General features: G+C 37.2%; 1 protein-coding gene across 3 annotated transcripts in view; it reads right to left on the bottom strand.

Annotated features, from left to right (window-relative positions):
- Nucleotides 1–15,076, bottom strand: part of PTPN12 (protein tyrosine phosphatase non-receptor type 12) — an 84,988-nt gene that overhangs the window by 33,848 nt on the left and 36,064 nt on the right. For all 3 annotated transcript variants that reach the window (XM_086610253.1, XM_086610252.1, XM_086610251.1), the window contains exons 3-8: nucleotides 11,718–11,794; nucleotides 10,582–10,677; nucleotides 9,466–9,504; nucleotides 8,553–8,624; nucleotides 4,566–4,625; nucleotides 1,153–1,295 (exon numbers count right to left, since the gene is read on the bottom strand). In XM_086610253.1, the coding sequence (XP_086466379.1) occupies nucleotides 1,153–1,295; nucleotides 4,566–4,625; nucleotides 8,553–8,624; nucleotides 9,466–9,504; nucleotides 10,582–10,677; nucleotides 11,718–11,794 (487 nt within the window). The remainder of the gene's footprint in view (nucleotides 1–1,152; nucleotides 1,296–4,565; nucleotides 4,626–8,552; nucleotides 8,625–9,465; nucleotides 9,505–10,581; nucleotides 10,678–11,717; nucleotides 11,795–15,076) is intronic.

Below are 15,076 nucleotides of genomic sequence, written 5' to 3' on the forward strand. Positions count from 1 at the left end.
GTTTAATAATAGAGATGCTAAATGGCAGAACAGAACACATTTAAAGAATTCTCACATTTTTCTGACTTAGTATCATAGCTGTATCTTCTACTTTTTTATCTAAAATCCTTAAATCTGAAAGTTATAGAAAATGACAGTGAACTATCACATTTATTCTTCCTAGTAGTATGAATTTCCTATTTTACAGATAAAGAATTACAATGCATGTATATTTATTACATTATAATTACACTGTTATAAAGAACCAACCTTCACAACTGTACTGACATTCAAGACAAACAAGACAAAGCGAAATGGATTTCAGTGCTAAGTAAGTTTTTTATGGTTTTAGACCTCAAGTATTTAAGAGTGACAAGTTAAAAACGGATGCAGTTAAATAGAGCAGATTTCTATTGACATTTTCAGAGAATAACCAAGCTCTAAAAAGTTAGTAAACCCCCCAACAATTTCATATATCCTGCTTATGAATCTGAATTCAGTTTTTCTGACATATAATACATTAACTTGTGTTGCTTTAAAAAGTATCAAATATCACAGGCAAGAACTTTCCAGAGAAATTATCAAAAACTGTCAATGCACCAAAACATTTTCATGGCAGTTTAGTTTCAACAGTCCTTCTGTTAGCCAAATTTCAGGTCAAAGATGAAACTGCTGCTCAGGAGCAAAGACCTACCAAGCAGAAACTACAGCCTGCTGATTAGAGATCTTTTTCATCGTATTGGAAGACAGACAGAAAAGTTCTTAGGTAGCGATGGCACCTGCTATGTAGTCTCTCCTACTGAGAGTGGAGCCTTCACTCCTATATCTGATTTACAATGATCTTCAAAGTCTATTTTGTCCTATGAGGATTTAAACGTCTTAAGCACCAGAAACAGTTTCCTTTTCAAAGGCTAATTATTTTCTGACTGATATTCTGTTCTAAACTGAAACAGAAGCAAAATTTCAATATGGCATGAGTTTTAAGACAATGGAGACTGCATGATTTTGAGCCAAGTTTTGACACGAGGAAATATTCCTTTTTAGAAGAGTGAAATAAATAAATAAATAAATGGTGATTTAGAATCAAACTAGTGTATCTCATACCAGAAGTCTAAGACTCAAAAAAAACTCCAACAAACTAATATAAACTTGAAAAATAAATATATTTGATACCTGCAGTGTATACAAATTGGTACATCTTCATGTTCCTGGTATTCTCTCATCAAGCTGATCATGTCCAGAATAGAATCGAAAGATGAAGGGACATCATGGTCAGGCCAGTTAACATAATGAAATTGATAGACACTACGAGTCTCCTAAAGCAGAGGGAGAGAGAAAGGTGTAAATGATAATACATATTTGAGGAGATTGAATTAAATAGTTCTACGAACCTTCACTTTTTGCATGATTAAGCATGGACCAGTAAAGGCATTTACTGTATTAAAAAAAACCCCACAGTTTATACCACTTAGAAAAACACAAGGGAAATTCTGAAGTAGTATTTTGAGTGCTGCTAAAGCACAGGAGAAAGCACTAAGACATCCCTCTCTGTAATACATGGATTAAAGGACCCACAGCATTGCACTGTGTTAAGAGATTCTCTGTCCTTACAGTATCAAGCTTTGAAGGGAGAAAGGCAAAGACCACCATGAAAGATTCCTTTTCCAATTGTACTCCAGTAACTTATATTGGAAAAAAATGTGGGGGTTTTGTTGTTTTGTCACACCACAAAATAAAGCACGTGTGTGTGCACACCTAGATGTAAGTACTAAAGACAGGTAAAAAGCAGGCTTTAGAACAGCCTCGTTACTCAGGTACCTGAATTCCTGACAGACCAAATCCTCCCTCTCATCATTATCCAAACCATCCGCAGTATAGCTAGTTCTACTGCACCTTTCCATGCTGTTGCCACCCCTCTGGATTCTCGTATACCTTCAAAGCAATGGGCTAGAGAGGCATATAAATTTTTTGATCAAGGTTACAAGTTTCAAGACCTATTTAGTTAATTAAGAAGCAACACAGCAGGCCTTTTTAGCATGGAAATTTGTATCATCTTCCAGCTGAACCAACTACTTTCGATACTTTACTTTTGTCAGACCTGTAGAAGCACTGTAGCTAGTAAGAACAAGAGAAGGTTTAGCCTAAGAAAATAAATGTTAAAAATCCAACTGATTATGTAAAACCAATATTATCAGTAGGGAGAAAAAAAAGGTTACAGCTACCTATTAAGGTCCACAAAGAACTTTCACTTAATTACACTTAAAGTGACAAAACCAGTGATTTTTCACATCAGTAGGAACTGTCTGAAAAAAAAATAAATCTGAATTTATGCTTTTTATATGGAAATTAAAAATTAAAAGGAACCTTCACAGTGTTTTTTATTGCTACTTTTTAAGAACGAACCTGGTGGTTTAGATTAAAATAATCTTCAAGTTTCAGTTTAACTGGTTTTCCTCATAGAAACTGGAATAACTTTGTACATTTACATGAATTTTAAATTCTTTTACATAGTATTTTGTTTGATACTCCATTGAAAATTCTACAGAAGTGAAAATTTTCATTATTCTGGAAAACCGGAAAGTGAACTTAAAAAGATATTACTTTGTATCACACGCACACATATTCTCCTCCTCAGTTCAAGACTACACTTAGAATTCTTCAAAGTAAGATGAGAAGCCTGTAATTCATTACCAAAATATGTGTTCACAGAAATCTTGAAGCAAATTTGCTATATAAGGCTGAAGAAAGATCATTTTATCAGCTGTGTAGATTCAATATAAACATATCTTGTTAACCCTTTCAATTCCATCATTCCTTAAAGGAACGTAAACTTTGGGCTCTTTGCTAAGATCCAAAGCATAGTGCAAACTGTAGCTTTTTGTTACTACTTAGTTTTTATGTAGTACACAGGCATCCTATAAAAATTAACTGGAACAGAACCCATGGAAGTCAAGTAGCTGAACATGATTTGCATGTATATGCCAACAAAATATACATTAGCTACAGTTTCTGAAGTAACCAGGTCTCACAACATTCAGGTGTTAATAGTGATGTAGGTTCTGCTTTGGGGTTTTGATATGTTTTCAGTTGCGTTTTTAAGTGCACCGTTTCAATAAATATTGCAAACCCCACTGTTACTATGCAGTTAGTTTCTGCTATCTAAAAAGTTCCCTAGCACAGTCAGTTACGAGCGTTCAGGACACGCTAACAGAAACAAAATGATTAAGTTCAATGCATCCCACTGCAAGCACCTAGCAAGCTACTGCACACGAAAATTGCCCCCTAAAACTACACCTCTCACGCTCAAACAGTTTTCATAACTGTTGTGACATCAGTGGTTGAAAGGGAACAAAGCACTGCTAAAGAAAACATAACCTGTCATGTAAGTGAGACTAGCCTGTAATAAATAATTTCTCAATACAAGATGCCAATTAAAATGACAGGTATTCTGTAAAACAGACTGTCAACCTTCATGTTTTTGCAGGACAGCTCTACGCTTATTTTTATTTACCGACAGTTGTTTTTCAGAAAAATGAACAGTCATCTCAAATCTGACATTTAAGTATAAGTTTGCAAGAAAGGCTTAAACCATTCTTAACATTTACACGAAAATGCAAGTGCTTTTATTTCACCGAAAATATGTCAATTTTCACAATTAACATTACATACTCTGTTACGAAGTAGGTCTCATGTTTTACAGTTGTTTGTGTCTTTAAGTTTTCACTAAGATGAAAAAACTCAGTTTCTTCCATAGAGAGATTAATTGTAATCATTAACAGTTGCCAGCTTATCAAATCGCATAAATGAATTGGTTTACCAGAACACTTGTTTGGTAAGGCAATTCTATATCTTGAACACTAGGATATCAAACCTTCAAGAATTCTGAAGTCTTGAGCTCCCTTTTAAAAGAATACGTTTCTATCTTGACCCTTGAATACATTACATACAATTTCCCCATGCAGAAATTCTCCAAGCAAAAAGACAATGCAACTCAACTTCAGATTAAGAACAGGCCATATTTTTCATATCTATTTCAATTACAAAGAGAGTAACTTTTTACAAGCTAGAGTGAGAAACTTGGGGGAGGAAATAAATCACTAAGTTGTTGTCATTCTTGCTTTATTTTTATTTGGCAATACAGGTATACGAATGGGCATCAGAAATATCTTTTAACCCTCTTGAGAATAAATGAAAGCATAGGGCAAATTCTAACAAGTACACATAGTTTACCCAAAAAGAAGCTAACTAGAGGAAACAGTTTCTTTTGACAAGTTTGAATCAGTTTGTCATCATATTTTCAGTTGAGGTAAACAGTGAAATTCTCCTAGGGTGTCAGAAGCTTTCTAGTTGTTAACACGTGCTATCGAAGACCATCACACATCTTTGACTAACCGAGAACATACATAAAAGACAAGTAAAGAGTTTCACTACTTTTTTTCTTATATACTAAGCTTTTAACATCACCTCTAAACTTGTTAAGACTCAGCACCTAAAACAAGTGAAGATATTTTCATGAGTTTCCTCCATTGTATCATTTTAGAGACCTTTGCGCAATCATTAGAGACCAGAAGTGATTGTATACTTACATTTTGAAATTCAAGTAATAATGTTCTAATGAAGTAATCTGTTCTTGCTTGCTCAGCTTCCTAAACATGAGAAAACAGTAATGAATTGGAAAATGAGATCCATATGCAGCATACAGCATATAAGTAAAACCGTAAACTTTAAAGTCATGTGTCTTTTTAATTTACTGGGTTTGTATCTATGATTTCCCCAAAAGATGGACAATCAAAACATTGATTTTAAAACAGCAGCAACTTAGCTTGCTGCACAAGATATCTGTGAAAGACGTTACTTCTACTTAAAATAAAAACGGTCATTTTCAAACCAGTGTCTAGCTTGCTCCTGAAGCCATCAATAGAATCATAGAATCATAGAATCATAGAATCATAGAATCATAGAATCATAGAATCATAGAATCATAGAATCATAGAATCATAGAATCATAGAATCATAGAATCATAGAATCGTTAGGGCTGGAAGGGACCTTCAAAGGTCATCTAGTCCAACCCCCCTGCAAGGAACAGGGCTATCTCCAACTAGATCAGGTTGCTCAGGGCCTCATCCAACCGGGCCTTGAACGTCTCCAGGGATGGAGCATCCACCACCTCTCTGGGCAACCTGTTCCAGTGTTCTACAACTCTCATGGTAAAAAATTTTTTCCTAATATCCAACCTGAATCTACCTCCCTCTATTTTAAAACCATTACCCCTTGTCCTATCACAACTGGCCCTCCTGAACAGCCTCTCCCCATCTTTCTTTTAGGCCCCCTTGAGGTACTGGAAGACCGCTATAAGGTCACCCCGGAGCCTCCTCTTCTCCAGGCTGAACAGCCCCAACTCTTTCAGCCTGTCCTCATAGGAAAGGTGCTCCAGCCCTCTTATCATCTTCGTGGCCCTCCTCTGGACCCTCTCCGACTGGTCCATGTCCTTCTTATGTTGGGGACTCCAGAACTGGATGCAATACTCCAAGTGAGGTCTCACGAGGGCAGAGTAGAGGGGGAGAATCACCTCCCTTGACCTGCTGGCCACGCTCCTCTTGATGCAGCCCAGGACGCGGTTGGCCTTCTGGGCCGCAAGAGCACATTGCCGGCTCATATTGAGCTTCTCGTCCACCAGTACTCCCAAGTCCTTCTCCTCAGGGCTGCTCATGATCCATTCTCCGCCCAGTCTGTATTTGTGCCTGGGATTGCCATGACCCAGATGTAGGACCTTGCACTTGGCCTGGTTAAACTTCATGAGGTTGGTACGGGCCCACCTCTCCAGCCTGTCGAGGTCCCTCTGGATGGCATCCCTCCCTTCCAGCGTGTCGACGGCACCACACAGCATACAATTTTACAATAAACCTTGTAAAAGTATTTCAAAGTACTTCTTTTGCTTTATTTCTCCATATTTTTATTTAGTTTATAGATTGCCTCCACAACCATCCTTCTTTAACACTTCTGCTGCCTAACTTCAGCCTCTTATCACTCTATCCTGTGACATCTCTTATTTTTTCCCCTTCAATTATTTTCAATTAAGGGTGCATCTGAATGGATCACTGTAATTATCTTGGTCATGGCCAAAAAGCATAGCTTCTAGGCTCCCAGAATTTTCAAATCTGCCTTTGGAACACCAAGGAAACTTTATACTGTAGCCACCAAACAATATTACTGTACTTAAAATATCAGTAACATCACAATTGGAAGATGTCGTTAAAAGCTTAGCATTACAATTTCCCACAGTGAATTTAGGAGACTGCATACATGCTTTAATGTGTTCTAATCTACTGGGAATTTACCATTTTCCATCAAGAAAACAATTGCAACACCTTGCAGGTTTAAAGGAGATACTGCATAGCTAGCAGCAATGGAGTCCATATACACCATTGTAACCAAAGGTAACATTCTCAGCTACAGTTAAGTCAATTACAACGTACACATAATTCATTTTCACAAATACTTGCCAGGTATGTGACCATCACTAGGTACAGGGGAAAAAAAAAAAAAAGGAAAACCCACAAAAACACCAAACCCACAGGCCAATTTTTAAATCTATGTAAGGTAGGAAAAGGTTACTCAGAATCTTTATAGACTAAAATTTGTACCTATATGCTTTCCTGACCAGATCAGCTTGAAGGGTACTTAAATCTTGGTAGACTACTTGAAAGTAGAATTAAGAACAGCTCCATAAACTGGCATGCTAGCTCTTTCTGAGCACCTTCAAGCACTTCAGCTAGAAAATAGCAGCAATTCCTGTCCAAACCCACATAGCTTTGAGTTAAGGAGAAGAAGAGAGTTCTGAGATCAATTTGGAACAGATCAATTGCACTCTTTTAGAACGAGTGAAGAGCTATGGCCAATCATGAACTCCAGTGTAAAAAGTTTACAGTAAAGTCATGTATACTGACAGCAGTTATACTCAATGCTTTAATGTCAGGTTTCAGTCATATTATAATAGTAACTAATAGAGCCCAATAAAGCTACCAGGTGGCAAGATGAAAAATAAAGACACAAGGAGGTGTTTTCATACACAACACCACAATGATGTGACTGTCAGAAAGAAAACGACAAAAAACAAACCCAAACAAAAAAGTTTGTCAATTTCATCATCCACTGCATTATAAAAATAGTAATAATCCAGGGGCAACACCCGATCAAACAAGGCCTGCTAGTCCATCACTAGAAGCTGGCAACAAGTACAAGAAGAAAGATCATCCTTTACGTAGCTTATTTTCTGTTCTCTTCCCTTAAATAATTAGGCTGTCATTGAACAAAGTGTGATGGGCTGGATGGCCCTCAGCATCATCTGGAAGTAAAGGCTTGATGATGTGATCACAACTTCAAGAACTAGAAGTTGGACAAACAGGCCACAAGTGCGTTTAAAGCAGGAAGGAATAAAAATACATAAACCAGTGTGTACAAAGGCAACTGGATACAATCCCACACCTAAGGAATGTTGATTTGGTGCCTATGCTCCCACACACCATATCCTCACTCGTATACTGAAAACCTCACAATTAATGAAGTGAGTTTCTGCTATGTAAGTGGTCCCCTTTTGTGAAAGGGTAATTGCACCATGACTTCTTTTACTATCCAGCTTCCTCTACCAAGGAAAGATGATTGTAAAAACCTATTGGGGTATAACTCTTGTGTGACACTGAGATGACAGGTGCCAAAAGAATGATTACTTTCAATTCCCTGCTGTGCTTGGTGGAGGAGATATCCGGAGTCCCTCTTCCTGCCTATTAATTTGCCAGAAATCTTTACATTACTGTTTATGAGCAAGTATCAAAACTGGAATAGGCTCTAGTAGTTATGCTAAGAGATCAGAACTCCTGATAACACTGACACAACATGCAATGGAAATGTTCAGGTTTCCTCTACTTTTCAGGAATCATAGCTTACTTGAGTTACCCTCCAGGAATTCTCCAGGAAAAGACTCAGACCACAAGAGTGATCTGTTACTCATTTTGATTTTAAAAGCAATAATAGAAGAAAAGGAAGTATTTTCAAATAAACCTGTTTCTGTTGGTAATAGATACAAGTTAAAAAAAATTACTGGTTTTGTTTTCATTTTCTTTATTCATGCTAAATAACGTTATGTAACTTAAAGAAAATAACCTACTCCAGTGTTACTTTCATTTCTCATGCACATCCAGAATGCACAGGTCATAATGGACAGAAGCAACTGCATGAATATTATTTGATTTCTTGACTACAGTACAGACATTCGAAACTATGTCATGTAAAGCTAAAGAAATGATACATAAAAATATAGAAGACCAAGGCACACAGCTTCCCTACTTAGGAAAAAAAGATAAAGAGAAAAAATTGTGGAGGATTCAAAAAACCACACAGCTTAGATACATATATTGTTTTTCACTGCATTCCTTTGAGAGTCTGTGTGTAAAACTTGGTACTGAACAATTAAAAAAGCATTTGCTTTGTAATACAAGTGTTTCTTGAACAGGTGTTTTTTAAGTTACAAAAGCATTAAATCCCTCAAAATTAATTTATAAAGCTTTATACTTACACAAGAAACACGAAATGGTCCAAAAGTTACAGCTGCTTCTCCATACAGAGGCCAGTAACGTTCACATTTTTTCTGTTAAAACAAAGAATCCTAAATTAATTCGTGTGTAGTACTGAAAGGTGATGATTAACAGAACCAGAGCAGACAAAATGATAATCTCAAATGCCTTATTCTCTCTCTTGAGGTGAAATCTCTTATTCTCGCTCAGATGTTAAGGAAAAGGTGCTTTTCCTTAACATCTGCCTACTGGTGCCTTGCTGGACTTCTTTTAAGATAGTAAAATGTCTTTTGTTTTGCATATCAAAAGAAAAACAAAACCAAACCCCCATATGACCACTGGATACAGCCAAAAGACACTTTGTAAATTAGGATGTGAACTTCATGACCGCCTACATATGCACAAGCACGCATCATACAGAGCAAAGTGATGACAGCTAATTTAGTTTTTGTGAGAGTTTGGAGTTCCCAATTCTGGAACGCTTTTTTTTTTTTCCTTCCTTCTCAGGTCATAAGAATATAGTGGAGAGATTTAAAAGATAGATTGTTTTCACAGCTGTATCAATCGACAGGAAATTCTGAAGGACTCAGGATTTTGATAGTTGGCCTACATCCCACAGAAAGCAGGATTTTTTTCCACAGTGACGTGACCAGAAACAGACCATTGGTACAGTTCTGTACACAAACACGTATATTCCACCCAGATAACTCCTAACAATAATGTAACTCCATAAACAGAGCAAAGAAAAGCAGTGACATCACTGTCCTCTATGTATACAAGCGTAAGGATAGGCCTTCTCATTCAATCTGGCAGGTTATTTTTACAGTTATGCATTTGGCACATGAAGCTTCGCAGGTACTGTCACACTGCCCTGCATGAGCAACGCCTGTTTAGTTTTGTATTGAGTATACATACCCTCCCCATTTCAAATTCTCGACAGGCCATTACAATTATCTGAAAAGAAAAGGAGATGCTTCAAGTTAGTTGGTTTTAGATCAAGTAAATTCACGCACATTTTACTGCTTGCTTCTATCTGAGCAGATGCTGATACTCCTTAATTGGTTACTACTGAAGAGACTAATTAATACTGTTTTCCTGCCTGCAGATGCATGCTCTTTTATTGCTAAAATAGCACCTAAGTTTTAGCCTGCACAAAATAATCTACAACACTAATGCAACATTTTAAGGCTAGTTAATTTAAATTCACTATAATCCTGTACAAATACTTTATTTATTCAGCCTGACTGTAAAGTCCAAATTTAATCATAAAAATATAGAACCATTTGGTGACTGGAAGAAACACAGCTATATTTGCTTAAAATAGGTGCAAAAACCTGTTTAAAAAACAAGAATCAAATTTCTTAGATGAAGCTACTTCAGGTACATTAATATAAATAGCACAATAAAAATGCACCAAAAGATAAGCTATTTGTTACAATATCACAGAATACTAGGTCGGAAGGGACCTCAAGGATCATCTGGTCCAACCTTTCTAATAACAAGTAACCATGATTTAAGTGCCTGATAAAACAAAAAAAATATTTTCAGAGTAATTCGTTGAACATATCAAATTTTAACAGTATTAAAAGTTAACTCCTGACAAGAGTTTTTTAAACAGATATAGAACATAGAAATCAGTAAGTAACCCAAAATTAGCATAAATAGAAAGGCAGGCTTTTATTTTTGTTTCACATGCCGCTTCTGCGTTTGATTTTGTCAGCACACGTGAAGTCAGAGTTGTAAGGACTCCTACAGGACAGATGCAACCAAGCACCAACCTATTCATAAATAGGCACGATATCATAGTCATTCAATAAAATTGTTACTTCAAATTTACATTATTAAATTGAATAAATAATATTTATGATATACAGAATGCTATTTAAACTATGAAAAGAAGATCTGAGAAGTAAAGGGACGAAACCCCTGTCAACATTTTTAATAATAATAACCAGCTCAGGCAAAAGTTACACAATCACTGTGCCACGAAATAAGCTAATACCCTATTCTGGTTTTCAAGCAGGTACTTACGGCAACATTGTATTCCCAGATCATCCTCCAGAAGTCTATTACTGTATTTGCTAATGGTCCCTGGGTAGCAACATATGCTTTTGGCCCATGTACTCCCTAGGATTGCACAAAGGAACCATTAATGTTTATAAAGAAATTTATCTGCCCTGAATAAAAAAGGCTTTAGGTTATAATCATGTAATATATAATCATGGGGTTTTTTTGATCCAACAGGAAGGGCAAATACAAAATACGAGTCCAGTTTACACTAGTGGGAATTTTGCTGGTGATTTCAATGGGGCCTAAGATTATAACAGCTACTGTGCAGACAGAGACTGTAACAGAAAATATTAAGTTTCTGTATGTCCAGAGTCTGAAGATTCCTTTTAAGTCTGCATTTTCTATATTACTCAAACATTTAATGATGAAAATTTGAAAGCCTTTCCGCCAAAAAGCATCGTCTTGAACAAATCTAAGTTCCCCCCTCCCAGTAATACCACATTTCAAAAATCCAAAATTTTAAAATTTGTTTTTACGTAAGACTTGAAGACATTTACATTGAGCCTTTCAAGTGAAACATTCAATAAGTTAGATTTATAGGAACCCCTGTTTCTGAATAAGCATTACTATGTAAAACCATCATCAGAATAAGGCTACAAGGAAAACCCAAGGTATTCACACCTTGAAACAGAAGTCTAACAGGTTTTTAGACAAATTCTAGTTTCTCTTTAAGACTGTCAGATATAATTCCATTGTCACATTTCTGCCATGAGCAGCAAGAAGTGCGTATTATTATACACGATTTGTCAAACACCTCATTTATCATCCCTAAAAACAGTCTCTCTCAAAATCTGGTATTTTTAACAGTATTAACTGTTAAAACAATTGTATCTGAATTCTCCTGTGGTATCAAGTTCCAGTTTGGTTGCCTGTCACTTTAAATGAAGTATTTTATGTTATACTTACACAGTAATATTAAAAACTTCAAAAATTGCTTTATAAATGGCATCATGTTTGCACACTTATTCAAGCCATACTAAAAGAAAATTTTCCTTCATAGCTATAAATTCTTATCTCAGACTATAATATTAAACATGCATTGATATGAAACAAAAGCTTAAAAAGAATTTAAGAACTTTTAAGATAGCAATACATACCTTAATAAAGTTTGCATTGATGTAGTCTGAATCTTGTGGAGGAGTTTTTAAGGTCAGTTTAACCCGGCTATGATCAACTAAAAGAGAAATTTATTTATTTTTCTTTAATAATTAGAACACATGTAAATCAATATGTAACAACAAATATTATGTATATAGTATACAGTACATATTATATGAACATAAGAAATGAAGCACTGAAGCAGGTTTCCTAAAGATAAGTCACACAAGCAAGTCAGTCAATTTAATTTATAGGTAAACCAGCTCAGGTAGGGACAAGCAGAGTAGTTCCTACCGCTATGTACTTCCGATGCTCAAGTTTACAGAGTACCAACTACTGGAATTCCAAGAGCGATTCATTACAGGCAGGCAAAATTCAATTGATCAGAAATTAGTTACACAGTATGAACACAGATCATGATGGTTAGACTTACAGGAACATTTATTGCATCCATTTACAGAAAGCAGAAGGAATAAAACACCAGTTAAAGCAGCAGGCAGGTCTTAAAACCTCTGCCAAAGAGGACTCCATCAGGTATTCCAGCAAACACGTACTGGGGTCTATTGCTCAGGCACCTCCATCCCTCACACACTGGGCCAGGCACTCTACTGGGGCACTTCTAAACTAAAAGCAGCAGATTCCTTCGTTTAGAGGGTTTGACATTTCAAGCTTCTGCCTCAATCACTACTGACTGTCTCAGAGAAAGTTTCTTATAAAAACAGCACATCTTTGGAGACCAATATCTTCAGCAGTCTTAAAAACAGCCTTTATTACTTGTTGACAGAATAAACTAAACATCTTGGAACTCTTTTTGGTGTTGTAAAAAAATTAAGTGCATCTTTAATACCGAAACAACTCGATGATTCTAAGTAGGGTAGGTGGTTGGCAGGTTCGCCAATCCTTCCAGCTCTTGTTGATACCAACACTCTAAACACATAAAAATAATTCCAACTACCTCTACAAAAAGGTTGTTTTTGTTAATTTAGTATTTCAATCAATTGGAAATATAGACCAAAACAATTATCTTGGAGCTGGGGAACAGAAGTATCTCAAAAAACAGCATCTGCTCAAGCAATTTCTGTTGTCTTCTGCTCCCAGGGTCAATTCCTCAACCACAGAACAGCTGCTAAAACTTTCATTAGAGTTAAATTCAAGAAAAAACATGAAGAACAAGTCTATTTAAATAGAGCAAGTATGGTTGGTTATGGAGGGTTTTTTTTGTCAAAATATCACTAGCAATAAAACAGAGAACCATGCCCACAAGAATTACATGCTGGAAGTCATTTCTATACAGAAAGCTCTTCCAAAAAGCTTGCTTCCAAGATGACGAAATTTTCTGCCATTTTTCTGGTAACATGCAAAAAATTGTTACCATTTCATGCTTCCCAAAAAAGCACAAGTATAGATTACAAGACATTCAGACCACAGATCTAAAGACAATACACTCTCACACAAAAGCCTGGAGAAACCCTTAAAATATACTGGGGTCGGTACTGTTTAAAGTCTTTGTCAGCGACATGGACAGTGGGATCGAGTGCACCCTCAGCACATTTGCTGACAACACCAAGCTGTGTGGTGTGGTCAACACATTGGAGGGAAGGGATGCCATCCAGAAGGACATAGACAGGCTGGAGAGGTGGGCCTGTGAGAACCTCATGAAGTTCAACACGGTCAAGTGCAAGGTCCTGCACATGGGACGAGGCAATCCCAAGCACAAGTACATGCTGGGTGGAGAATGAATTGAAAGCAGCCCTGAGGAAAATTACTTAGGGTGATGCTTGATGAGAAACTCAACATGAGCCGGCAATGTGCGCTGGCAGCCCAGAAAGCCAACCGTATCCCGGGCTGCATCAAAAGAAGCGCGGCCAGCAGGTCGAGGGAGGTGATTCTGCCCCTCTACTCTGCTCTCGTGAGACCCCACCTGGAGTGCACTGTTCAGCTCTGGAGTCCTCAACATAAGAGGGACATGGACCTGCTGGAGCAAGTCCAGAGAAGGGCCACAAAGATGATACGAGGGCTGGAGCATCTCTCCTCTGAAGAGAGGAGGAGAGAGTTGGGGTTGTTCAGCCTGGAGAAGAGAAGGCTCCAGGGAGACCTTCTAGCAGCCTTCCAGTACTTAAAAGGGGCCTACAAAAAAGCTGGAGAGGGACTTTTTACAAGGGCGTGTAGTGATAGGACAAGGGGCAATGGATTTAAAATGAAAGAGGGGACATTTCAATTAGATCTAAGGAAGAACTTCTTCACTCTGAGGTTGGTGAGGGACTGGAACAGGTTGCCCAGAGAAGTTGTGCCTGTCCCATCCCTGGAAGTGTTCAATGCCAGGCTGGATGGGGCTTTCAGCAACCTGATCTAGTGGAAGGTGTTCCTGCCCACAGCAGGGGGATTGGAAGTAGACGATCTTTAAGGTCTCTTCCCAACCAAAACCATTCTACAATATTACACTGTCATACATATAATGTAAAATCAAGAACACTATAAGTATGCAATGGTGTCACAGACTTAATACTAAAAACTCCTTTTAAATGGCTGTTCAGACTAATTAAGGTGGTAGGTTAATGAGGACTCCTATCTTCCCAGCACAGTAGATTAAAAATACAGTAGATTAAACACACATCCTCCAGCAAAATACAAATACATGTGCCTTTCCTTCTCAGTGCAGCAGCAGGCACTACGCCCATTCTTGTTCAACAATCTAGGGCCTGTGGCTTTAGGGCAAAGTTTACTGCTGGAAGTGCTGCTCCAAGTGCTGATAAACAGTAAAAATTCCAGCATTAGAAAAATGAACACATAGGTCTACAACAACTTGAAACACATGGTTTATTACAAGAACACATTTTGAAAATGAAAGCTAGTGATGCTTAAGACCATTTTCAACTTCAAATTGGTTTTAAACCTCCTACCATGTCTGAGAAAGCCAAGTAGAGTAAGATGTATCTGCTGCTAATCATCTGGGATATGAAAAATGGCATTTGTCAGAAGACTATCCTTTAACCTCACTGTCAGCTGTTCATATTGAGAAGCACAGTAAGAGCTGCTGAATTCCATGGCTTCATGAGCTACACAAAGTAAGCTGGTAACAGGCAATCTTGTCATTACAGATCACTGATCTGTTATACCCACATCTTGGTGGTTTTAAAATCTAAATTCTTCTCTGTCTCTTGCTTTCTGTGTTCATACATTAAACAGAATTTCATTCGGGCTCAAGCAAAATACAAACCAAAGATAATCCCGCACTGGAAGTTCTCTGACACCAGCTGCAGGATATGAACAAGCAAAGAAGAGCTATTTCACTTTAGACTACAAACCAAGTTCCTTAAGGCTCCTTAAAATTTCATCTAGAGTTTCTAATGACATTTGT

Source organism: Tauraco erythrolophus, chromosome 4, assembly GCF_009769465.1.
Source record: "Tauraco erythrolophus isolate bTauEry1 chromosome 4, bTauEry1.pri, whole genome shotgun sequence".
NCBI lineage: Eukaryota > Metazoa > Chordata > Aves > Musophagiformes > Musophagidae > Tauraco > Tauraco erythrolophus.